Source organism: Gadus morhua, chromosome 16 (assembly GCF_902167405.1).
Source record: "Gadus morhua chromosome 16, gadMor3.0, whole genome shotgun sequence".
Lineage (NCBI taxonomy): Eukaryota > Metazoa > Chordata > Actinopteri > Gadiformes > Gadidae > Gadus > Gadus morhua.
Genome location: NC_044063.1, coordinates 34,389,325 through 34,416,705, shown reverse-complemented (window position 1 = coordinate 34,416,705; position 27,381 = coordinate 34,389,325). Strand labels below are relative to the sequence as shown.

At 45.0% G+C, this 27,381-nt stretch overlaps 1 protein-coding gene across 8 annotated transcripts in view; it reads right to left on the bottom strand.

Moving 5' to 3' along the window:
- The window catches only part of si:dkey-230p4.1 (trichohyalin), a 56,295-nt gene that overhangs the window by 5,174 nt on the left and 23,740 nt on the right, over positions 1–27,381 (bottom strand). For 4 of the 8 annotated variants that reach the window (XM_030380667.1, XM_030380666.1, XM_030380669.1 and 1 more), the window contains 12 exons: positions 27,257–27,366; positions 26,557–26,698; positions 25,697–25,902; positions 22,735–22,862; positions 19,263–21,232; positions 19,061–19,159; positions 18,217–18,627; positions 18,059–18,133; positions 15,421–15,540; positions 14,849–15,007; positions 13,921–13,980; positions 12,979–13,044 (listed from right to left, as the gene is read on the bottom strand). In XM_030380667.1, the coding sequence (XP_030236527.1) occupies positions 12,979–13,044; positions 13,921–13,980; positions 14,849–15,007; positions 15,421–15,540; positions 18,059–18,133; positions 18,217–18,627; positions 19,061–19,159; positions 19,263–21,232; positions 22,735–22,862; positions 25,697–25,902; positions 26,557–26,698; positions 27,257–27,366 (3,546 nt within the window). Of the gene's footprint in view, positions 1–12,978; positions 13,045–13,920; positions 13,981–14,848; positions 15,008–15,420; positions 15,541–18,058; positions 18,185–18,216; positions 18,628–19,060; positions 19,160–19,262; positions 21,233–22,734; positions 22,863–25,696; positions 25,903–26,556; positions 26,699–27,256; positions 27,367–27,381 lie in introns of those variants that run through there. The other 4 variants (XM_030380664.1, XM_030380663.1, XM_030380665.1 and 1 more) reach the window with 4 other exon arrangements.

Sequence of the window (27,381 nt, the reverse complement as noted above, 5' to 3'; positions counted from 1 at the left end):
CACGCAACATCACCCTCAGGACCAAAATACGGCTAGTCAATTCAAGCATTAAATCATTCTCCTGTACGGATCGGAAACGTGGAAAACAACAAAGAAACTACTAAAGAAGCTACAGGTTTTCACAAATCACTGCCTAAGACGCATCCTCAACATCAGATGGCCTGACAAAATAAGGAACAAAGAGCTGTGGGAAGGAACACAACAACCTGCCATAGAAGTGGACATAATGAGACGAAGATGGGGATGGATTGGGCATACATTACGTAAGCCGAGGAACACCATCACACGCCAAGCCCTGCAGTGGAATCCGCAGGGTAAACGTGGTAGAGGGAGGCCAAGAAACACCTGGAGGAGGAGTGTTACAGCAGAGATGGAGAGAGCAGGCTATAGATGGCAAGACCTGGAGAGGCTGGCACAGAACAGGACGAGGTGGAGAGATATAATCAGTGGCCTATGCTCCAACTTGGAGCAACAGGCTTAAGTAAGTAAGTAAGTACACCTCTGACTCTAGTGCCGAGCCTTCCTCGTTTGGAGATTTTTTTTGAAAATGTACACGTCCCCTCCATTAACCCTGAGGTGGCTGATCAATTGGAGGAGGACCTCTCAACTGAGGAGATAAAATTAGCAATTAGATCAATGCAAGGTGGCAAATCACTGGGGCCGGACGGTTTCCCCACAGACTTCTTAAAAGAATTCTCAAACCAGCTCTCCCCTTTATTGTTAAAAGTTTTTGAAGAATCTCTTTCATTGAAATCCCTACCACCAACTATGCGACAGGCAGTTATCTCTTTAACCCTTGAAACAGACAAGAACCCTCTCGAGTGCGGCTCATTACGTCCAATCTCCCTTCTTAACACTGATGCCAAAGTTCCTGCTAAAGTTCTTGCGCGCCGTTTGGAGGAAGTTCTGCCCTCTGTCATATCACCTGACCAAACAGGCTTTATCAAAAATCGGTATTCTTTCTCTAACATCGGACGACTTATGAATATTCTTTATGGCCCTTCTCCACCCGGTGAGCTAGAGGTAGTGCTTTCATTAGATGCTGAAAAGGCTTTTGACCGGGTGGAGTGGGACTATCCGTTTAGCACATTGAAGATATTTGGATTTGGCCATAAGCTTATATCATGGGTCAGACTTTTATATACTTCTCCGTTGGCGGCTGTGCGCACTAACAATAATATATCCACTTACTTTGAGCTACAACGCGGCACAAGACAGGGATGCCCTTTGTCCCCATTGCTATTTGCAGTTGCAATGGAACCACTTGCTTTAACTCTCAGACAAAATGTAGACATTAAAGGAATCCAGCGGGCAGGGTGGAACACAAAGTTTCACTTTATGCTGACGACATGTTATTGTACATGTCCCAACCCCTCTCAAGTCTCCCAAAACTAATGTCTTTACTTACAGAATTTGAAAAAATTCTGGCTATAAAGTCAATATTCAGAAAAGTGAACTTATGCCTATTGGTGATGGAGCTAGTCGGATTTCTCTCGGCTCAATTCCCTTTCAAATAAGCCCTAAAAAATGTAAGTACCTTGGGGTATGGGTCACACATAACCATAACGATCTATATGTGGCTAATTATCAACCTTTATTAGCTAATCTAAAACAAGACTTTGAGTGCTGGGACCATCTGCCTCTCTCTTTGGGTGGAAGAATCAATGCGGTAAAGATGAACGTGCTGCCTAAGTTTTTGTATATTTTTCAATGTCTTCCATTTTTTTTTAACAAAATCTTTCTTTTCCAAACTGAATAATCAGATCTCAACCTTTATTTGGAACAAAAAACACCAAGAATTAAAAGAACTATATTGCAGAGACCTTGTACAATGGGAGGGATGGCACTCCCAAATTTCATGTATTACTATTGGGCGGCCAACATAAGAGCATTGCTATATTGGTTGAGGAGCGACACTACTGCCCCTGCGTGGACAATTCTCGAGAGGGCTTCAGTTGAGTCCACCTCTCTAGCAGCTTTATTGTGTTCCAAACTACCATTCACTCAGCCTATTTCTAGCTTCACTTCTAATCCAATTATAACACATTCAATTAAAATCTGGAATCAGGTTAGAAGATCTTTTTCCCTTAAAGACTTATTAATGGCTGCACCAATTGCTAAAAATCACATGTTTATTCCATCAATGATGGATGAAGCCTTTGATGCTTGGTCTGTGGGGGGTGGTCTTACTGTCCAATCTCTATATCGATGGTAATTTTGCCTCCTTTGTCTGCTGTCTGGTACAGAAGTAAGACATTCCCAAATAACATTTTTTTAGGTATTTGCAGCTTCAGAACTTTGTAGTCTTGAATTCCGATTGCTTCCCATCGTGCCCTCCCAGTTCGCTGTTAGACTTAATTTTCAATTGTAAATCGGTAAGAAAAAGGGCTATGAGTAGAATCTACGAACAACTCAATATATACGACTTGACACCATTGGACATACTTAAAAATAAGTGGGAGACGGACTTAGATTAACCTATTTCAGAAGAAATGTGGCACAAAATAATACAGAGAATTTTCTCATCATCCATATGTCTTAGACATGCTGTTATACAATTTAAAATTGTTCATCGTCTGCACTGGTCTAAAGTCAGACTCTCTAAGATTACTGATATAGACCCCGCATGTGATCGATGTAGGCAGGATCCCGCCACTCTGCTGCATATGTTCCGGACATGCCCAAGACTTTACATGTTCTTGCTTGATATTTTTGAGACCTTCTCTGGGAGTACTTGGAAAGGTAGTCGAACCATCCCCACTAATTGCATTGTTCGGTGTGGCCCCCGAAGACGCCTCTCTTAGTAAAAGGGAAGTCAACATGTTGGCCTTCTGTTCGCTTCTAGCTAGGAGGCTGATACTGTTTAAATGGAAAGACCCTATTCCACCGACACATAGTCATTGGATCAGGGAGGTCATGTGCCATCTAAAATTGGAGAAAATCAGATATACAGTAAGAGGGTCTACTGAGACATTTTATAATATCTGGCAGCCTTTCTTTACTTTTGTTGAGGGAATGGAAGCTGACAATATGACGATGTCAACAATTTCATTTGTATAATTTCTATTTACTTTATTCTGTTTCTTTTTGTTTTTTTCTTTACGGATGTCTGGTTATGTAATATTTGTATGCATATGTCTGGTATGTGGGGGGGAGGGAGGGTTGTTTGAGTTTGTTTCTCTGTAAAATGTAAAAACCAATAAAAAGACCTTGATCAAAAAAAAAGAAAAAAAGAAAATGGAGCTTGCAGTAGTGGGGCCTCCACCGGAGAGTTCGGGCACACAGCGGCCGACACAGCCATCAATTTGTGGAGCGTTAGCCAAATGTACAAAGTACAAGAAGGACAGTGTGAGGTGGACTGCGTGTACCGATGCAGTCACCAAATATATGTGCAAGGAGATGGTGTCCTACAACACGGTGGAAAAAAAGTCCTTCAAGGAGCTTTTGGCGACACTTGACCGCCAGTACGATGTTCCGGGGCGGATATATTTTTCATCCACAGCCATCCCGCACGCTTACAACAGTGTCAGGATTGAGCTGCAACGTACCCTCTTATCTGACCCTCACAACAGACTTGTGGTCAAGCGCAACAATGGCACCATATGTCACCGACAGTGCATTTTATTGACCAGGATTGAAAGCTGGTGTCAAAATGCCTCCAGACGAGCTTTTTGCCAGAGGACCACACCGCCGTTAATTTGGCTGATGCCCTGCAGGATGCTCTGCGGGAGTGGTAATTGAGCTTGGATAAAGTCTCCTGTCTCACCACCGACAGTGGAGCCAACATCAAAGCAGCTGTTCAGAACCTAGGGTGGCCCTGGTTGAGCTGCTTCAGGCACAACCTAAACCTTGCTGTGTCAAATACTTTGGAAAAAACAGAGAAATTGCGAACAGACCGTGCCCTTGCAGTCTGTCGCACAATCAACGGGATGTTTTCTCACAGCTGGAGGAGGAGACGGGAGCTGCAGAAAGCCCAGGTCGAGCTTGGCCTCCCACAGCACTTGCTGGTGACGGTAAGTTAACTAAGCCTCATATTATTTTTGGGAAAAATTGTAAAATATAAATAAAATACAATATGCCTATATTAAGCATAACTATTTTTTTCGCCTAGGATTGTGCAACACGCTGGGGGTCCAAGCAAAAAATGATCGATAGAATGTTAGAGCAGAAGCAGGATCGGCTTGCAGAGGATCGGAAAACCAATGTGAACATCACATGGCAAGACGAAGATGTGCTGCTAGCAATGAATGAAGCGCTGAAGCCAGTGCGCGACTTCACCGACATTCTCTCCGGGGAGAATTCTGTGACCGCATCGTCTCTACTCCCTGTGCTGCATTTGGTCAAACAGGGAACGTTAGCCCCTTTTGTCGAAGATGCCAAATTAACTGCTGACCTGAAAGCTGGCATCCTCCATGTTCTGTAAGGAAAAATATAAAGCCCTGCCGCAGGCAAGCCAGGAGCTCATGCGCAAGGCAACATTCCTTGACCCGCGGTACCGGGGTGAATATGACTAGAATGTTAACGAGTTAAAAATAATGATTGAGGAAGAAGCAGTCATCCTCGGGCGAGCAGCGCAGCCAGTGAGAGCGGAAAATGAAGAAGAGGAGGGAGCCGCGACCGAGCCCCAGCCCAAGAAAATAACTAGCTCCCCAAACACTCCCCAAAAAAGGAGGAGGATCCTCTTGGCTGGTGGAATTTGAACCTGGCAAAGGTCGCCAGAAATTTCCTCTGCTACAAGTTGCGCATCCGAGCGGTTGTTTAACATGGCAGGGAACATTGTCACCCCCACAAGATCGCTTCTCAAACCAGAGAAGGTGAACATGTAGGTTTTCCTGGCAAAGAACATGTAGCCTAGACTAGTCACACTTGTAAATAGTTTATTTTAAATTTTTTACTGTTAGCCAGGTCTAGCCCTATTTAGAACTGTTTTAATATTTTATATTGCGGGCAGCAGCACGGACAAGATAAGCCGGCCCGTCATCTGTTCATTTATTTTACATATTTAATTTTTTATAAAAGTTTCGAGTTTGACGTAAGTGCCGCGGTCACCGCTGCTAATGGCTGCCACTCTAATCAATGAAACCATTTCCACCGGGAGTGCTGCGGAACGTCTCAGCAGCATCCCAGGAGCGGCGCGCCACGCCGCTATCATTCCGTAGCACTTCTATTTTTGACGTGAGCCGTTGCTGAACCGCGTCAATTTCAACAGAGCAGATCGAGCCGGGCAGGAAGTGAAAAAGTAAAAGCCATAGAGCATCCGGTCAATTTTCTAATTAAAACACATTACTCAGCTCATGTAGCCTATCACAACTTCACATCAACATTACGTCATGACCAGTGGAACCAGGTCAGCAGTCAATCAATCAAAGGTTCTCAGAGGGTCGGCAACACGGACGACGAGAGACTTATTGTCGAAGTGGAGCAACATAAAATAATTTATGAAATAAATCATCCTTTTTATAAGGACAATGTCAGAAAGGACAAAGACTGGCATTTAATTGCAGTAGTTTTGGGAGTGTGAGTACATTAGGTTTAGGACTATCGCGTGATCTCGTGTGAACACGGCTGGCTTGCAAGGCAGCGCTACGCTGCCGTTACGCACCCGGTGGAAATTGACGCAGGGCAGAGTTCGCAGCCGTTCCGCGGCACGTACGTCCCCGGTGAAAATCAGGCGTTACTATTGTTGAAGAGATAGCTGTAATGGAGAAACTGACACACAAACTGAGACTTCAAGAAGCAAAATTCGACTGTAAATGGGAAAAGTGGACACTTTACAGGACTCAAAATGAAGACATCGGAATGGAAAAATATTAATTGTAGCACACAATACAATGGAAAGATTTAAAATGACAGACTTGGATGCAAAATGTAGCCATTTATTATTCAGAAATTTGCTGTTGGTGTATTAGCCTAGGACAACACCCTTGCCAGAATATTTATCTAAATAGAACTGTTGTTAGAATTTACTAACTTTATGCAAGGTCTAAGTTCGTGCAGTACTCTGTGTTGACTCGGCCCTAAAAATACAGAGATGCCACCTCCCCTTTCTCTGCCTTGCCAGCCCAGAGAATTTTACCTGGCAATGAGCTACGACCGTGCAAGCGCCACATGTGTGTGTGTGTGTGTGATTACACACACTGTAACGCAAGTGTTGTACACCTCTTTGTTATTTGGATAACCTTTCTGCTGTTGGTGTTAAGGCGCATAACACGTCGGTTCTTGGACGTCTCTGGTATTTCGACAACAAGACTGTAGTTTGGGTTATCTCAGCCATCGTTGAGCCCTGTGGCCTGCTGCCCGCTGCCGCGAGGCACCGTCAGCGCAAGGCACCACCGCCGCGAAGCACCACCGCCGCGATGCACCACCGCCGCGATGCACCAGCGCCGCGATGCACCACCGCCGCGAAGCACCACCGCCGCGAAGCACCACCGCCGCGAAGCACCACCGCCGCGAAGCACCACCGCCGCGAAGCACTAGCGAGCAGCGGTGGATAACCGTTCTGCTGTTGGTGTTATGGCGCATAACACGTAGGACTCTCGTCTCTGGAATTTCCACGACGAGACTCGTAGTGGGGGTTATCTCAGCCATGGTTGAAAAGGAATTGGGGGAAAGGAACTTTGGCTTTGACTCCCTGAAGTACATGAACCACGACATGGAGGAGAAAGGGATTGTCTCCCACTTGAGCCCCGCTTCCCGCTGCCCGCTGCCGAGGGACCACCGCCTCGGCGCTGCCTGCTGCCCGCTGCAGGAGGCGGTGGTGCCTAAGCGCTCCCTCGGCAGCGAAGCTCCGGCTGGAGACAACCGCGGTCAACAATTGCGAGCAACAATCCCTTTCTCCTCCATGTCGTGGTTCAGTCTACTTCAGATTGATGTGGATGTGGAAGAACCAGAGACGTCGGAAAACCCGTCGTCTAGAGGGGCACACAGCTTTTGGCCGTGATAATATATATTATCTGATATAGATATCTATGTATGATGTGATATTATTTAGATATAGAGCTCTAGGAATCCCGCCGGAGCATCCGGAGTGTTCTACAATATTTACAGAACACGGCCAAAGGCTGTGTGCGCCTCGCCATTGCGATACATCAACTGTAAACAGAGTGCATGGTACCGCGGCCGCAAGCTCAATGTGAGGCTTCAGGAACTTCTTCAAATACTGTGTTAGGGGCCCACTAATATCTATATTAAAACATCCATAAAGTAGCATGCCATGGGACCTTTAAAATATTCAGATTTTATGCTTGCTCAAACAACATTTCATGTAGGCGAGTGGGAAATCCTTATTGATTGTGAATGTTAAGCTATTATTATTAACTTTTCATGAATGCCGAAGCGGGATAAAATAGGCTAATGCAATAATGCAGGTTCCTCACGTTAAACTGCTATGCATCAAAATCGTAAAATTTGTTTTAAATAAATATGACTCCAAGCCAATAATGCTATGACTAAGCTAATCAAGAGCATGGCCTATACCTTTTAAAATAAGTGGATCGGGTAGCAGGTCAGGTAAATTTTTTAAATATTAATACTTGCGGTCCGAGTTGCGGTTGGGATGGTTGAAAACGTCGGGCAAGTGCGGGTCGTTTACAAGTGCCTGCTCACCACTGGCATGTATGCACGCTTGTCTCTGTGTGTTTGTGTGTGTGTGAACGAGAATGACAGGGTGAAAGAGTGCTATGCAGAGATGAATGAAGGACGGAACGATATGTATGTTTCAAAAGAAAAAGAAAAAAAAGAATCAATTTGTGGTGCTCAGTGTTGATTCTGTGGCGCTGCGCCACACATTGTCTATGTATGGGAAACACTGATGTGATATAACCTCCTTTTTAAAGCAGGTCCACTGTTCTAAACTGAGGGTCTACTGCTCTACGGCAGTGAAGGTCCACTGCTCTACGGCAGTGACGGTACACTGCTCTACACTGAGGGTTTACTGCTCTACAGTGAAGGTCCACTGCTCTACACTGAGGGTCCACTGCCCTACACTGAGAGTCCACTGCTCTACAGTGAGGGTCCACTGCTCTACAGCACTGAGAGTCCAATGCTCAAAACTGAGGGTCCACTGCTCTGCAGCACTGAGGGTCCAATGCTCTACAGCACTGAGGGTCCAATGCTCTACAGCACTGAGGGTCCAATGCTCTACATTGCGGGTCCACTGCTCTACACTTAGGGTCCACTGCTCTACGACACTGAGGGTCCACTGCTCTACACTGAGGGTCCACTGCTCTACAGCACTGAGGGTCCAATGCTCTACAGCACTGAGGGTCCAATGCTCTACAGCACTGAGGGTCCAATGCTCTACATTGCGGGTCCACTGCTCTACACTTAGGGTCCACTGCTCTACGACACTGAGGGTCCACTGCTCTACAGCACTGAGGGTCCACTGCTCTACAGCCCTGATTGTCCAATGCTCTACAGCACTGAGGGTCCAATGCTCTACAGCACTGAGGGTCCAATGCTCTACAGCACTGAGGGTCCAGTGCTCTACATTGAGGGTCCAATGCTCTACACTGACGGTCCACTGCTCTTCAGCACTGAGGGTCCACTGCTCTACATTGAGGGTCCACTGCTCTACAGTAGTGCAATCCACCCAATCACTTGATTGTTTCCTTTAAATGCAATTTGAATAGAGCAGGTATATTTAGCATCTGGTCAGATGACTTGACAGCATCTCTAAGTGAGTGAAGGTAGCTGGTACGCGGCTTGTATCACGAGTGCTGGTATGAATACATGAATACATGAGTTAAGATTAAATGATGACCACGATGACACAATCCAAGATGATTACCTTGACTATTGATTTAATGGAGACCCCATTAGACCTCATCTCACTGTTCACTGTTTGCGCCCAGCTGATGGCTGAAGGAGTCTGTCTAGTGAGCCCAGGTTCCGGACTGGTCCATGGAGCCCAACAGAAGGTCAGGTGACCAGTGTGATGGAAAATCTACATGTTGTTACGTTTTTGGTCTATCTATGAACTTAAGGTTTGTTACTATTTTGTGTGATGCAGATATTGCCTGCCTTCTCCTCTCCTTATGGGTCATCTAAAGTGTGAACCTTCTAGGGTTGTGTGATGCGTTTTATTGCCTGCCTGTTCCTATGTTTTCGTGTCTTGTAAATCATCTTCCATGCAATCCTTTGATGTATGGGCCTGTTCCTCGACCCCCTGGCTAGCGTCAACGAAGCCAGAGGGTTACCTGGCAATGGCATCCAGGGCAGCTTCAGTTGTAAAGATTACCATCTGGTAAACAAAGGCTTTTGGTTTATTGGGGGACACACCCCCTCCAGAACCCATCCCAAGTGAATAAGAACTCATGACTCGGAACAATCTGTGGACTTCTCGAGCGTACCTTTAAGTATGAAGTAACACGCAACGAGAAGCTCCCATCTGAGGCCTCAGATTATTGTAATGTATTCCTGTTTTATTGTTTGTTGATGCATGTTGTGATGCATCTTTGTTCGTACTTTTATTACAAATATATATGACCACTAATTGTCAACAGTATTGTGTGCTTTTTGCATCTAAATATCTCATCTGTCTTAGACGCAAACTCTGATAGAGAAATTGCCACGACACCAGGGTGGTCTGTTATTCTCCAACCTGAACTACCAATGGGAACGCTGGCTGTCCCAACGCTCCTATTGGCTGCTGAAGGAACCAGAATCACATTGCGCTTCACTGAACCTAAATCCCATTCCTTTTATTCTCAGTGAAATATGCTATAGTTTAAGATATGTTCACCATTCAGTGTGTTTTGATATATCCTACACACCCAGGTCACATGCTGATGCATCAATTCCTATAGGTCTACGCATGCTAATCATTTTAGGAGTCTTCTGAAAATCGAGTCTACTTTCTACTTTATCGATTGAATTTTCACTTCACAAACCTTAACAGAGGTATTCATTTGTCATGATTATCTCATTAAACAAAATCTATATTTAAAATTAACCTCTGGAATGTATTTCAAAAAAATGTATTGAAATACAGAAGCTATCTTGAAATATAGAATTTACTACTGAAAATAGTTTTAGCTTAGGAGCTTGACATGTGTTATTGCTGGGTGCATGACCGGCCAATCGGGGCGCTGCATCAGCAAATGGTATAATGTGTTGATTGAGATCTTATTGACAAACTACCAATTATGTTATTTATGTTATTGAAAAACTACCTATTGTTATTTATCTTATTGACAAACTACCTATTCTGTTATTTATCTGATTGACAAACTTCCTATTCTGTTATTTATCTTATTGACAAACTACCTATTCTGTTAATTATGTTGGAGATTACGTTGGCATCTTCTTGATACAACAACTTTGGTAGTACTGACCTCCATCCTAGGTGTAGACAGTACTGACCTCCACCCTGTAGACAGTACAGGGGGGGGGGGATTTTAAACTTTCATGGGTTTCAAATCTTTTTGGTGCAAAAATAGGCTACCTGAAATAAATAGCCTATTTTCATTTATTGGTTTCTAACCCCTCTACCGTCTCAGCTACTTTTTACTGTCCATGCTCAGTGTAACAGTGGTCATACAGCACGGTTCAGTCCCGACCTGCACACGCCCGGACTCCCGTTACATCAGCTATCGTCATGATATCTATAGTAACGCTGATAAACATAATCCAAGTACGCGGGTTAGCAGTTCAATTACCAACACAACACAATCAAACATTGCCGATAGCAAGAAAACATTTTTTCCTCCTCCTCTTGCTGTTGTTCAGTTCCAGCTGCTCTGAGCGTAGTGTCCACGAAAAGACTGTTGCATTTCAAATGCAAAATATATAGGCCTAATTAGGCCTCTGCTAGCGATCTGTTTTCGCAGTGCCCGTGTTGCCCGGGCCGCCGTCACGGTGCCAGTGGTTTATGTAAAGCCACAATCCGGCCCTAGATTGGCGCGTTAAAAGGGCTAAACCAGCCCTTAAAAGATTAAAAACAGAGCTTAAAAACATTTAAGTGACCATTAGTGAGATGGCCTAAAACGGAATACAAATGAATTATTCTACGACATAGGCTTTCAGGATCAATTCAGATGTTCAGCTGTTTGGGATTCATTTTCCTTAGACAGTGAAAGTGATTCAGCTGTAGATTCCACACTGTTAAAAATACTTTACTACAAGTAGCCCTATAAGTCCTGAAAATAATTCAGCATAATTGCATTGCTGCAACAAGCATAGGCAACAGTAGTCATTATGCACTAAAACTGGTCCCGGCCAGACAGTGTTTTTCTGTTCTGATGTTTGTGGATGAATCTTTCTGCTACAGCTTTGTTACATTTCCCTGCTATAGTTAGCTGGTTTAATCTACAGCAATACATCAAATTATGTAAGATCACCATATGTCCGTTGCATGGCTGTTCTGGGAGAGCCGTACACATTTTAAAAACACCTGTAATCAGCGTGACCATGACTTTCCCAGCCTTTCCAGGGGGGCTCTTAAATAATTTATTTAGGAGGATTTTCTACCGTCATCCTCCAGTTTATCACAAACATCTGGAGATAAGTCGGTATAAGTAAATACTCAAATGTAATACAAGTACCTCCAAATTGTACTTATTGTACAGTACTTCAGTAAGGGCAGTTACAATCCATCACTAATGATTTTTTAGCCAATGCAGGCTCCTATGTCAGGGTTACGAATACTTTATATCGGATTATCAATAAATGTTAAGTTTGTGTGTGTGTGTGTTGTCATGTAGGCTATAGTTATAGACTGATTTTATTGGCTTGCATCCATGAAATATTGTAATGTTATTGCCTAGGCCTACTGTATATTGAGAACATTTAGATCGGTATTGCACAACAATCGGGGGACGAGGAGAACCCCGAATATTGACGGATATTTCGCACACTGCCATCTCAATATATAGCCTAACATATATAAATATAACACTGTACTAGACACAAATGTATTTTCCACTAGCTAGTGGTGGTCATTACATTGTAGTAAAACTAGTAAAGACAACACAGCTATAGGTGACGGCGTAACATGGCAGGGACTGCAGCTCTCGACATTGCATTACTTTAGTCTGGCATTTCTCTTCACTGATTCGAGGAGAACCCCGAACATTGACGGATATTTTGCACATTGCCATCTCAATATATAGCCTAACATATATAAATATAACACTGTACTAGACACAAATGTATTTTCCACTAGCTAGTGGTGGTCATTACATTGTAGTAAAACTAGTAAAGACAACACAGCTATAGGTGACGGCTTACTTTAGTCTGGCATTTCTCTTCACTGATTGGTTACAAAGCCTTCAAAGTTACTGGTCAAGCAAAAAAGAGGGAGGGGCTTGTTTTGCATACCTAATAACCGCGGCTATTAGGTATGCAAAAGTGGCTGAATAGCTGTGGCTCAGGCACGGCTGAGCCGCAGCATAGCAGCTTAGAGCGTTTAAACCGGCCGGTTTCCGTACGGATGCCGGCCGGTTTCCGGATGGATGCCGGCCAGAATCCGGCCGGTTTAGCCCTTTTACCGCGCCAATCTAGGGCCGGATTGTGGCACCCTTGGCTTTCGATACGGGAGTGCCGTGCCCGCGGTTCCTGGGCTATTCATTCACGGGGCACGGCGGGAGTCACAGGAGTGCCGTGACCGTGGTGCCCAAGGTCTGGGTGCCCGGGCCTCGGTAACAGTGCCCGCGGTGCCCGGGCCGTGGTAACGTTTGATTGAATTGATTACGGTGACGGACAGTGAGTAGAGCCAAAATCCTGTCGTACGTCCCCGCCCAACTCCTCTACCACACTAGAACAGGGTGAAACAGGTCAGGTCAGGGGGGCGTTTGCTCAAAAAAGGGTGAGAACCACTGGTGTAGACAGTACCAACCTCCATCCTGTAGACAGTACTGACCTCCACCCTGGGTGTAGACAGTACTGACCTCCATCCTGTACAGTACTGACCTCAACCCAGACAGTACTGACCTCCACACTGTAGACAGTACTGACCTCCACCCTGTAGAAAGTGCTCACCTGTTCTTCCAGTTCTCTGATTCTGTTCTTCAGTCGTGGCGTTTCTCCATCAGTTTCTATGATCTGCTAGAAAAACCCACATTATATAATAGTTTAATATGATCTTATACCATATCATATTTTATCCTAGGATCTAATGTACTTTCACCAAATCTAACCTAGAATTTGGGTAGAACCAAATACAATCTACCACAACCAAATATATAATATTATAATGTACTTTAGACATGCATAATAATATAATATAATATACTATTCTAATCTAATCTACTATAACAGTGGTTCTCAAACTGTGGTACGCGATGCATGTTTTATCCGCCCCCAACAAAACAATATAAGGTAGCTTGCCTTGCAACCTATTAAAAATAATGTAAATAAAAATAAAAGCTCTGACTTCACATTAAACTCCTTTGGCAGGGCTTCCGAAAACATCTTAAATCTTGTAGAGGCATAACCAATACATAAAAAGTAAAAAAGTGGATGCACAAAGGCCCTGGCACATGAACTGAACTTTAATTCAGTTAAAAACATGAACTAAATAGTGCTTACGTAAATGCAAAATATAAACATTGTAAAATCATATATTATGCTACATAAAATAATGTGTTTAAAACTGAAAGATCTGTGAGTGACTATCAAATCAGACTCCTTTGGAAGGGAAGGCAACAATCTCAACTGTTTGTAGAGGCTTATTTCTGCTGTGTGATTTGCTATTACGGTAGGTAAATCCATATCAGAACTTTTTATTTTATTTTTTCTATATTGATTATTTATGTCTAATGCTTATCGTCGTAATCAACATGAGTTACATCGCGATTAATAATTATAATCAAATTATTTCCCAGCCCTACTATAACCGAATGCATTCTTTAATCTACGATGACATTAACTGCTATAACCTAGTCATTGCATCACAAACTGTACACAGAACCAGAAACAGACCTGAGATCTGCTGTCTGACTGGGTGAGCGGAGCCGAGAGGATTCCTCTTTCCTCTTCTACCTGCAACAGACAACATCAGACACTACAACTCTGCGATAAACTATAGACAATAAGGTGCAGTGAACAAAGTACAGACAATGAAAGTCTATACTTTCATTGTACATTGTATATGATCTACAACAAAATACAGATGTTATAGCATTTAGAAATAGGTAGCATAGTTTCACAGTGTGTAGCAGTAGGTAGCATTGTGTCACAGTGTGTAGCAGTAGTTAGCAGTGTGCCATAGCCTGTAGCCATAGGTAGCAGTGTGTTATAGCATGTAGCCATTGGTAGTAGTGTGTTCTAGCGTGTAATGGTAGGTAGAATTGTGTCATACCGTGTAGCAGTAGCTAAAAGTGTGTCGTTGCGTGTAGCAGTAGTAAGCAGTGTGTCGTAGCGTGTAAAAGTAGCTAGCGGTGTGTCGTAGCATGTAGCTGTAGCTAGCTGTGTCGAAGCGTGTAGCAGTAGCTAGCAGTGTCTTGTAGCGTGTAGCCACAGCTAGCATTGTCTGATAGCATGTAGCAGTAGCTAGCAGTGTGTTGTAGTGTGTAGCCGTAGGTAGCAGTGTTTTATAGCGTGTAGCAGTAGCTAGTGGTGTGTCGTAGCATGTAGCAGTAGCTAGCCGTGTGTAGAAGCATGTAGCAGTAGCTAGCAGTGTGTTGTAGTGTGTAGCAGTAGCTAGCAGTGTGTCGTAGAGTGTAGCAGTAGCTAGCAGTGTGTCGTAGCGTTTAGCCAAAGCTAGCATTGTGTCGTAGCGTGTAGCCGTAGGCACCAGTGTGTCGTAGCATGTAGCAGTACCTAGCAGTGTGTCAGAAGCGTGTAGCAGTAGCTAGCAATGTTTCGTAGAGTGTAGCAGTAGCTAGCAGTGTGTCATAGTGTGTAGTACCATTCTCAGCCTGTGGCGGAGCACCTTCCGGTGGCTCCTGAGTCGATGGTTCTGATGTTTCAGCTGAGAGCTTCTTGTTGTCAGACGTCGCTGGTCCACTTCCAGCTCTGCTACAGTTCTCTGGAGCAAGGCAACCCTTGGTACGAGGTCAATATCCTGCTTGCATAAATATAGATATTAGGGCTGTCAAGGCATTGCTTTATCAGATCAAACACCTGATATGCTGTGATTAATCAATGATTAATCGAAATATAAAAGTTTGCCGGTAAGAGCCCCCAAATGAAGATAGTTCAATCAAAGTCAGTGATTGTGCAGATGAGTGTTGAGTATTGCGTCCCGTGGTAGAATATGCTGAAATACCCCTCTCCCTCCCTGCTGAGGCCAAGGGTCTCAGCCTTTCTACAGCTCTAGTTACCAGTAGTTGCGAGCATTGTGTTTTAGCGCGTAGCAGTAGCTAGCAGTGTGCCGTAGAGTGTAGCAGAAGCTAGCAGTTTGAAACATGATATAACCGTAGAAGGGGTAGATATGTGTTCTTTCTTAGTTGCAGAATCCTATGTGTGATAAGGTCTCACCTCATTGGAAAGGCCCCTCTCCTTGTAGCTAATCAGAGCAGCCTCCGTCTGCTCCAGAGCCGATAAGATTCTGTCTCTGTCCTCAGCCAGCTCCCCTGTCCTCTTGGTCAGCAGGTACACCTGGTCACCATGACAACAGCAAATCACTACTGTACACCTGGTCACCATGACAACAGCACATCACGGCTGTGTACCTGGTCACCATGACAACAGCACATCACTACTTAGCACCTGGTCACCATGACAAACAGCACATCACTACTTTGCACCTGATCACCTTGACAACAGCACATCACCACTGTGCACCTGGTCACCATGACAACAGCAAGTCCCTACTATATACCTGGTCACCACGACAACACCACATCACTACTATACAGCTGGTATAGTAGTGATGTGGCAAAGAATACATCACTACTTTATACCTCATCACTATGACAACAGCACATAACTACTGTACACCTGGTCACCATCACGAAAACATATACTGTATACCTGGTCACGATGGTAACAACCACCCATAACAAAGAATACATCACTACTTTATACATCACTACTTCATCACTACTTTATACCTCATCACTATGACAACAGCACATAACTACTGTACACCTGGTCACCATGACGAAAACATATACTGTATACCTGGTCACGATGATAACAACTACCCATAACTACTGTACACCTGGTCACCACGAAAACACATAACTACTGTACACCTGGTCACCATGACAACAGCAAATAACTACTGTACACCTGGTTACAATGACAACAGATATCTCCTGTGAACCTAGTCCCAATCATATGATAACAAAATATATCCAACAATACATCAACATCAATATTAAAATACTACATTTAATAAGTATAATTAGTATTTTTATAGAAATATTGATATGTCGCCACACATGTTTTTTGGGACAGACCAAGCGATACAGTATCAATGTGACATGAGTGGATACGAATATCTAACAAGTGATAATCAGGTTTGGATATTTGGTTTTTCATCATTTGACGTGCAGCGCTGTCCTTCATCAGTCTCCCTCCAGCTTGGGTTCAGAAGAGCTGATGCATCCCCAGCTTCCAACGTTGGTGCAAGCACCCTGTCTCAACCACTGAAAGCCCCAGAGACAGCTACAGGGGACAGCTTCCGGACAGCTTCAGGGGACAGCTTCAGAGGACAGCTTCAGGACAGCTTCAGGGGACAGCTTCAGGACAGCTTCAAGAAAACTTCAGGGGACAACTTCAGCACACATTCAGGACAGCCTCAGGGGAAAGCTTCAGGGCAGCTTTGGGGGACAACTTCAGCACAGCTTCAGGGGAAAGCTTCAGGGGGAAAGCTTCAGGACAGCTTCAGGGGACAGCTTCAGCACAGCTTCAAGGGACAGCTTCAGGGCACAGCTTCAGCATAGCTTCAGAACAGCTTCAGAACAGCTTCAGAACAGCTTCAGGGGACAGCTTCAGGGCAGCTTTTGGGGACAACTTCAGGGGACAGCTCCAGGTGACGGCTTCAGGGGACAACTTCAGGGCAGCTTCAGGCTGCTGTTCATTGCAGCGATGTGGACAGCCCAGTTACACAACCATATTTTGGGATTATTATGCAAGCAGTCGCCCATTGAAGCGTTCTTGTGGCACATCTTGATGATGTGAATGATCTTAAGGCTACGTTTACACGATGACGGTCTGAACAGAAGACGCAAAAGTGGCATCGCGTCTTCACTTTTTATTCCGCGTTTAGACAAGCGTTTTCGGGAGGAAATCTGCGTGCACACGCAAAAGTGTGTGGAATTCAATTGGGTATGCATGCCAGGCGGCTAGGTGGTGCTTCGATCACTATCACAACACCGTCATGTCTGAATCTTCCTTCTTCTCTTATCCGTGCCGCAAAAAACAAAAAGATCCTTCTCTCTTCAGTAATACTATCTGTACATATCCTGTACATTTCGTGGAAAGACTCCTGTACGCTTGTTAGAGCTGCCAGAGCAGGTTGAAGGTCCGACGCATGGAAATAATCGGAAATGTTTGTTTATTTCCTTGTACTGGCAAATGTATGTGACTTTATTATACTGTTTTGGGTATTTTCTCCCAGTGCAAATATGTTTAAATTAGTAACAGAAACCAGTGTTGTGAAATGGGATCAATTAATAGTTTTTAAACCAATGTTGTGAGTAATATAGAAGAAAATATTAAAAATATTGTTGCATTTCTCACAGTGCATGTTTTTGAATGAGTTTCTGAAAACGGAGTTTTAAGATGGGACATATGCAATTATAATTTGTAAGCCCATGTTGCAAATATAACAACCAAAAAAACATTTAAAATGTTGATGCACGATTGTGGACTCTATGGAAATAGTACCATTCCAGGTCTTCTGTAAAAGATTTTGGTCGCTGTATCATAATTCAGCTTAATTTTTAAGATATTGTAGCATAAGGCACACTCATTAACGAACGAGAAAATGTTAAACTGGCACTGCATGTTGAAAAGGTTGCTGACCCCTGGTCTAAACGGAAGGCACTTCTGATAAAATATTTTGTCGTTTTTACCAGCAAGCGTCCTCGTGTAAACGGGGCATAATTGAGCATTCATTTGTTATTTTTTTGTGTTTTGTCGATAGATCTAGGAAGTCAAGTCTCACCTCCTCCTCTTTGTCCTTCAAGAGTATCTCCTCCGTCTCCTGGAAAAGAGAGGAAAGACCTCCACATCTGTCCTCCTGGGCAGGTAGAGAGGAGGTGTGTTACAAACATCTTAACACACCCGGCTGCTATAGGGGTGAGAAGAACAAACATTACCCACCTCCGTTCCTCCACTCATCCTGCTCCTCCTGTCCGCCATTGGCTTCTCTCCCTCCTTCTGTTGCTTAACGTTTTTTAGGTCCCTCTCTCGCTTCTCCTCTGGCATGCTCACCTCTTCACTCAGACCCTTCTTCTGCTCCTCCAGAACCTCCATCCTCCTCCTCCACTCCCTCTCCACCATCTCCCTCTCCAGTTCCTCCTTCACCTCCCCTCTTCTCTGTATCAGAGCATTTGTTCTGGCCCTCAACCCCTGTAGCTCTCCTCTCTCCTCCTCTCTTTCTTTATCCATCTCCTCCCTCTGGCGGAGGACCTCCTCCCTGGCAGCCTGGAGGGTCTCCTCCTTGACCCGCTCCACCTCCTGCTTCCCCTCCAGCAGGGCGCTGTGAAGGTGCTGTGCCTCCTCTGTTTTCTCCTGGGGAGCAGAGCATCATGAGACCTCTGCTGATATAATACACTAAGTACATACTGATAGACCAAGCTTATTCAGAAGACATTCAAGTATTGTTGAACGCTATGGTTTCTAGATTATACCCAACAGTTAATATGGTAACAGCCCTAATATACATATACTGCATGTACAGTATATCTATATAAATATATCTACATATATATGTACAGAACTATTGATATGGATCTGTTGCCAATAGCCATACAGTTTACATCACTTTTACATTAAATATGAAACAAATCCTCATGATATGGGTTACAATCCATATAACTATGGATTGTTAAATGGATTACAATACTTAATCAGATTACATATATACATATACACATTATATTGTACATTTATGATCAAATATCATCAGAAATATATGACATCAAATAAAGATCTAATATCCTACTGATAGAAGGTGCTTGAGGGAGTCCACCTCCTCCAGGGAAGTCTTTATCCCCCTCCTCATCCTCTCCTCCTCCACCTTCCACACTTCCAGACCTGACACCTTAACACATAAACACAAACACACACACAGTAAGAACCCCAGCTCCACAAGGCATGTGCAATGGAGGCGCATGTGGGTTTGTGTCTACCATGTTGTGTCTTACTTCTCTCAGCTCTTCCCTGGTCCTCTTCAGCTCCTCCTCCTGCTCTTCCTGCAGCAGTCGCTGCCTACTCTCGAACTCCTCCAGCCTCCTCCCCAGGCCCTCCCGCTCCCCTTTCAGCTTCCTCACTTTCTCCTGCAGCCTCCTGTTCTCCTCCTCAGCTTGCATCATCTCCTCCTTGATTCTCTCTCTCTCCTCTCTCTCCCTCTCTCCCCTCTCCCTCCCCCGGGACTGCTTGTCCTCCAGCTCCGCCAGCCTGCTCCTCAGCTCTGCGTCTCTCTCTTCTCGCTTTCTCTGTTGCTCCTCCCTCTCTCTCCTCTCCTCCCCCACCTCCTCCTGCAGGAGCTGGGCTTGCTCCTGCAGGGTATTCACCTCCTTCTCTTTCACCCTCAATATACTCCTCTGGTGCTCCAGATTGCGGTCTTTCTCCTCCAACTGTTTCTTCATCTCATCCCTCTCTTCCTCCACCACACTCATCCTCACCTTATTCAGCTCGTACTCCCTCCCTCTCTCCTCCCCTCTCCTCCTCAGGAGGTCTGTCTCACTCTTCTTCTCCTCCTCTCTGCTCCTCAGGAGGTTAATCTCTTTCTCCCTCTCCTCCTCTCTGTTCCTCAGGAGGTCTATTTCCCTCCCTCTCTCTTCCTCTCTGCTCCTCAGGAGGTCCATCTCTCTCTCCCTGTCCTCCTCTCTGCTCCTCAGGAGGTCTATCTCTCTCTCCTTCTCCTCCTCTCTTCTCCTCAGGTCCATCTCTCTCTCCCTCTCTCTGCTCCTCAGGAGGTCTATCTCTCTCTCCTTCTCCTCCTCTCTCCTCCTCTGGAGGTCCATCTCTCTCTCCCTCTCTCTGCTCCTCAGGAGGTCCATCTCTCTCTCCCTCTCCTCCTCTCTCCTCCTCAGGAGCTCTCCCTCTACACGCACTTGCTCTCCTTGCAGACCAAGCACCCGTTGGTTCATCCTCTCCATCTCTTCTCCTCTGGTCCTCATCTGGGATTCAGCCCTCCTCAGCCTCTCCTTCGCCTCCTCACGCACTCTCCTTTCCGCTTTCAACTCTTCCTCATGACTCAGCTCTCTTTCCAAAAGCCTCAGTTTCGCCTCCTCTCTCTCCTTCTCTGCCTCCTCAGCTCTTTCTCTCCATCCCTCCCTCCTCTTTTCCTCAGATATCATTCTGGACTGCTGCACCTCATTCTCTGCTCCCAATTTCTCCAATCTCTCGATTTGGTCACACAAAGCCTCCATCTCTCTCTGCCTCTCTCTCTCCACCAGTCTCTCCCTCTCTCTCGCTTGTGTCATCTCCTCAGCTCTCTTCCTCTCTCTCTCCTCCGTCAGCCTCACCCTCTCTTTCTCCTCCTCCAGTCTCTCTCTCTCCTCCTCCAGTCTCTCTTTCTCCCTCTCTCTCTCTGTTAGGTTGAGCCGTTTGTTTTCTTCGCTTAGCTGTTGGAGGCTGAGGTTGAGTCTCTCTCTCTCTTCCCCTCTGCTGCTCCTCATCAGCTCCACTTGTCTCTTCACCTCCTTCTCACCTTTCTTCATCCTCTCCTCCGCCTGGGCGAGCAACACCGTCAGTCTCTGCCTCTGTCTCTCCTCCTCCTGTGCTCTCTCTCTCCACAGGCTGACCGTCCCTCTCTCCTCCTCCAGCTGTTTGTCATGGTGCCGTTGAGTATGCTGTAGCCTCTCCACCTCCCTCTCTGTCTCGCTCAACAGGGTGGAAACCTCCTCCAACCTACTAGAGCTCACCAACTGCTCCGCTTCCCTCCTCCCCAGCTCTTTGCTCAGACACTCCCTCTCTCTCTGCCACACCTCTCTCTCCCTATCCCTCCCCGTCTCTCCTTCTTTCCTCATCTTGGACAGCTCCTCCACCTCCTCCACGAGTGTCTCCACCTGCCGCCTCCTGCTTCTTCCTTCCTCCTGCCTTCTCTCTCTCTGCTCCTCCTCCTGGCTCCTCCCCCACTCCACCTCCTCCTTCAAGAACACCATCTCTCCTGCAGAAACAAACCTGGGGCCTCATTACAGAAAAAATCATGGCGGGAATTGGTACAGAGAACAAGAAGAGGTAGTAATGAAGTAGTAAAGTATTTCTTCCACCAAATTCATAATTAAATGTCTTCGCAGGGGATAAAATGAAATTAAAATACAAATGTAACAAATCATTATGCGGTCTCGGTAGCCTTTTAGCCATCCCATTTCTGTTGCAATGTTCCTCGTCTTCATTGTCATACAGACCTACTAGCAGTGCTGGTACCATTTTCTTCTGTTATTAACAGTTATTTTGAATTTAGGACAGGGTGTATGGCCACCTAACTTAGTGATCCTAACTTAAGAAATTCCTAACTTAGGATAGTTTTGTAATGGCTAAATTCCTATCCTAAAGGGACACTGTGTAATATTTTCAGTCATTTATTACCTCAAATCAACGTATTCATTCAGAAATAAGTCCTCATTGGTGTAAAATTATCTTTGCCAAAAATCTCACTTATCCTCCTGAGCGAAGAATAATGAATATGTAGTTACATAGGAAGGGTAAGCTTCATGGAGGCTTCCATGTTCTTCCGGTCTATGAACTGCCGAGAGGGACAAAAAGCACTACGTGGTACAGGAAATGCGTTTTCACTCTGAGCCAGCGTGAATGATGACTGAAATACTTCCACTAATGATTCAATGCAGTTTGAAATTTGTTTGAAATAACAAACCTCATCATCACTCGAATGACTCGATGAGTTAGTATTGGATGTCATGACACCACTTCTTGGCACATACTGCCCACCGTAGTTTTTGAACAAGGGAGCACTATTAGTTTGAATGCAATATACAATTGTACCACTAGATGGGAGTAATTTTTACACAGTGTCCCTTTAAGATAAGATAGGATTTCTTCCTAAGTTAAGTTAGGAAATCTCCTTCTGTAATATCAAAACCCCTAAATGCCTTCCTATCTCAAGATAGGATAGGGTTTCAGAGTTAGGAAGTTTCGTTAATGAGACCCCTGGTTCACATTTAGGCCAGAGTTTAGGCTGATGGCGCAGGGCAATGGCGCAGGGCAACATCAAGGAGATTTGCTTCGGCTTCATGGGAGCCTAGCCACGCCCTAGTGCATGACGTGCCGGATGCAGAAATATTCTCGTTTTCTAGCATCTCCAACACGTGGCGCCAGGCTTCCACTGAGGCTTAGGAACTACAGAAACTTGTTGACACCAGGGCTGGTTTAGAGAATATTGACAACTCTGATGTACAGACAACAGACAGACAGACCATCAGACAGATGGGTCAACAGACATACGGGTCAACAGACAGACAGTGCAGCAGACAGACAGGGCAGCAGACAAACAATTCAGCAGACAGACAGGTCAACAGAAAGACAGGTCAACAGACAGATAGGTCATCAGACAGACAGGGCAGCAGACGGACAATTCAGCAGACAGACAGGTCAACAGCCAGACAGGTCATCAGACAGACAGGGCAGAAGACAGACAGGCAGCAGACCAACCTTGCAGGGTGTCTTTAGTCTGCTGCAGGGTGAGTGTCTGAGTGAGGAGCTGCTGTCTGTCCATCTCCAACACAGACACCTGCTGCTGATGGTCCCTCAGCTGCTGGTGGAGAGACACCAACGTACACCTGCACAATGAGAGGGAGAGAGAGAGAAAGAAAAAGACGGGGGAGAGAGAGGGGGGGGGAGAGAGCGAGTGAGAGAGAGAGAGCGAGAGCGAGAGTGTATATTATACTGTAATGTCTACTATTGTAGGCTATTCAAACCTGCTTGAACCACAATTGCAAAAAACTGCACAAAACTACTTGAAGGTCCCATGACATGAAAATCTAATTTGTGCAGGTTTCCTAACATTAATATGAGTTCCCCTAGCCTGCCTATTGTCCCCCAGTGGCTAAAACATGCGTTCGGTGTAAAACGAGCACTAGGTATCATGCCCGCCTTTGAAAAAATGGAAGCTCAGGCGCGCTGATTTGGAATGTGGCCCCATATGTCGTCATATGGGGCTAAGTTACCTCCCCTTTCTCTGCCTTGCCAGTAGGGATGGGCAAAATTATTATTTTCCGGGAACTAGTTCTTTCAGTTCAGTTCACTATAACGATTAGTTTTTTGATACGTTCGTTTTGATTCGTTCGTTACGTCAGATTACGTCATTTGGTGTCGAATATGGGTGGGTTAAATATAATTTAAACCACTTCTAGGCTCTAACCCCCGTGAAAATCGAGAAGATATACTATATAGTATAAATGAACGTCTCACCAATATTTATACCACTTGCTTACAGCAGGCATTACAGAACTTTCATGGTCATAAATAAAAAATACGAACTGCAGTTTAATTTCTTTGTTTGTTCTTAAATTGACGTAGAATGGAGCAAAGACTCCTGGGATTGGGAAATGCGTTTATCCAATAAACAGATGGAGGTCAAGTCTATTTTCGAAAAAATGTAGGGGGATATATGAGTGGCCCCACGTCGAATGGTATGACCCAAGATACGTCAGACAGAGAAAGCGTGCATATTCGACGGTACCGCCTTGTCATTTGTTTACCCAGGTGCCATTGCAACACCATTGCTACCTCTCATTGGCTGAATCTTTGAAAACGTTGTAGACTCAATCAATACAAGTCGCGGGGAGACGAAGCTCTGTTCGTTTGTCTATTTTATTTACGTGACCATATTTTTGGTTTATGTTAAAAAAAAAGAATCAAAGAACCAGTTCTTCTTGTTTTGGGGAACCAGTTCTTGTCGTTCACGTTCGGGATTCGTTCGTGGTAACGAATCGGTCGCGACCGACTCATCCCTACTTGCCAGCCCAATGAATTTGGCCCGCCAATGAGACAATGAGCTACGACTGTGCAAGCGCCACATGTATGTGTGTGTGTGTGTGTGTGATTACACACACTGTAATGCAGGTGTTGCACACTTCTTTGTTATTTGGATAACCGTTCTGCTGTTGGTGTTATGGCGCATAACACGTCGGTTCTTTGACGTCTCTGGTATTTCCACAACGAGACTGTAGTTGGGGTTATCTCAGCCATGTTTGAGAAGGAATTGGGGGAAAGGAACTTTGGCTTTGACTCCCTGAAGTACATGAACTGCGACATGGAGGAGAAAGGGATTGTTGCCCGCGATCGTCTCCCGCCGGAGCCCTGCTGCCCGCTGCCGCGAACCACCACCACCACGAAGCACCTCCGCCCGGCAGCCGGCAGTGGGCGGTTCAGTTTACTTCAGATTGATGTGGAAGTGGAAGAGCCAGAGACGTCGGAGAACCTCCCGTCTGGAGGCACACACAGCTTTTGGCCGTGATAATATGCATGATATGATATTATTTAGATATAGAGCTCCAGGACTGTAACGCAAGTGTTGTACACTTCTTTGCTAATTGGATATTCGTTCTGCTGTTTGTGTTATGGCGCATAACACGTCGTACTCTCGTCTCTAGTATTTCCACAACGAGAATCATAGTGGGGGTTATCTCAGCCGTGGTTGAGAAGGAATTGGGGGAAAGGAACTTTGGCTTTGTCTCCCTGAAGTACATGAACCACGACATGGAGGAGAAAGGGATTGTTGGCCGCGATTGTCTCCCGCTTGAGCCCCGCTTCCCGCTGCCCGGTGGTGCTTAAGCGCTGCCCGCTGCTGAAGCGGTGGTCCCTCAGCAGCGAGGCTCCGGCGGGAGACATTCGCGGTCAACAATCGCAGGCAACAATCCCTTTCTCCTCCATGTCATGGTTCAGTCTACTTCAGATTGATGCCGTGGGAGAACCAGCGACGTCGGAGAACCCGACAAAATCGATTCATAATATCGTCTGGAGGCGCACACAGCTTTTGGACGTGATAATATATATTATATAATATAGATATCTCTGTACAATATGATATTATTTAGATAAAGAGCTCCAGGACAGCCGCCGGAGTGTTCCTGAATATTTACAGAACACGGCCAAAGGCTGTGTGCGCCTCGCCATCGCGATACATCCACTGTAAACAGAGCGCATACAGTGGCTGCAAGCTGCTCAGGGCCACACCCCCACCCTCCTCCGTGACCCGCCTCTCCTCCTCATTTGCATTAAAGCTACAGACACCGAAACGGCGCGTTTGGGGAAAGCTCAATGTGCGACTGGCTTGTAGTGGCTGTAATTCTGCACCACGGCTGAATTTCGGGAACGTCTTCAAATACTGTGTTAGGGGCCCACTAATATCTATATTGAAGCAGCCATAAAGTAGCATGCCATGGGACCTTTAATTTTTATGCAAGTATATACATGGCACATCGAAGTAACTTTTTATAGAATTGCATATTTGACCGTTTACACATTTTCTCTTTATTATATTTGATTAGGCAGACATTGTTATGTTGGTGTTACTGCTTTCGATATTGACATGTTGTAAAGACAGATTACAGACGTCTTTAATTCAATTAAATTCAAATGACGGTCAGAGCCAGGGTGAGGGTGTTTATACCTGAGCTGCTCTTGATCGTCCACTTGCAGCTCTCTCTCTCTCTCCAGAGAGGACAGCTTGTCTCGTCTCTCCCTCTCCAGCTCCTCCCTCCTTCTCTGCTGCTCCTCCCTCCCTCTATCTGCTCTCCTCTTCTCCTCCGTAACCCGTGACAACTCACTACATGCCTCCTGGAGCTCAGACCGCACCAAGGCATGCTGGGTACACAGCTACACAAAGACACACAGATACACACACACACACACACAATGAATTTTAAAGATAATAAGTAGCCATTAAACACCATACACTTCCTAAAGTACTCATTATCTATAGCGAGAGACAGCAGAAAACAATATCAGAGCAAGGTGAAACAATATCAGAGGAGGAGAAACAATATCAGAGGAGCAGAAACCATATCAAAGAGAGCAGAACCAATATCAGAGAGAGCAGAAACAATATCAGAGACGGCAGAAACAATATCAGAGGAGAAGAAACAATATCAGAGAGAGCAGAAACAATATCAGAGAGCCAAAACAATATCAGAGAGAGCAGAAACAATATCAGAGGAGGAAATAACAATAACAGAGAGAGCAGAAAAAATATCAGAGAGAGCAGAAACAATATCAGAGCGAGCAGGAACACAGTCACGTGCTGCTTCACTTGATATGCGCTCGGTGATAATTTTCTCTTCCCAGGTTTATACTGTAATCGTACTTTAATACTGCGGTGAGTGCAGTAAAGGTGCTTGCATAATGATTGTTGTGCATAAATGAAAGTAATCCATGGTTGCCTTGTTGTAATACTCTGTAACCAGCGTGATTGGGTTGTGGTTATACTGGGTTACCATGGTGACAGCTTTAGTGGTGACAGCTTTAGTTCACCTCTTTCAGTTCTTCTCCCTCTCGCTCTCTCTCCTTTATCAGACCAACCAGCTTTCGCTCTCTCTCCTCCCCTGCTCTCTCCATTGCTTGTTCTCGCTCCCTCAGGTGGAGAAGGACCTCCTCTTCTGTCTGAATATGGGTCCTGAGCATCACATCACAATCATATGAATCACATCACATCACAATCACATGAATCGGATCGCAATCCGATGAATTTGATCACAATCCGATGAATCGGATCACAATTAGATGAATCAGATCACCATCAGACGAATCGGATCACAATCAGACGAATCAGATCACAATCAGACGAATCAGATCACAATCAGATTATAATCAGATCACAATCAGATTAATCAGATTAATTAGGATCTGATGAAGGACAATTAGATGAAAGATATTACTGTATTGAATATTACCAGACGATCATTAGGAGCAGGTAGCGGTTAACATGCATACAGTTAAGACCGTCCATCGTCATCGTACTTTAGCTGGTTGTAGTCCTGGCTCAGGGTAAAGCTAGCTTACTTTAGCTGGTTGCATTCCTGGGTCAGTAATAAAGATAGCTTACTTTAGCTGGTTGTAGTCCTGGCTCAGGAGTTAAACTAGATTACTTTAGCTGGTTGTACTCCTGGCTCAGTTATAAAGCTAGCTTACTTTAGTTGGTTGTAGTCCTGATTCAGTTATAAAGATAGCTTACTTTAGCTGGTTGTAGTCCTGGCTCAGCACTCTCAAATCCCTCTGTAATGATGTGACCTCTGACCTCAGAGCATGGAGCTTGCACTGTCCATCAGCCAACTCTGCCTCCACCTTGAACACACACAC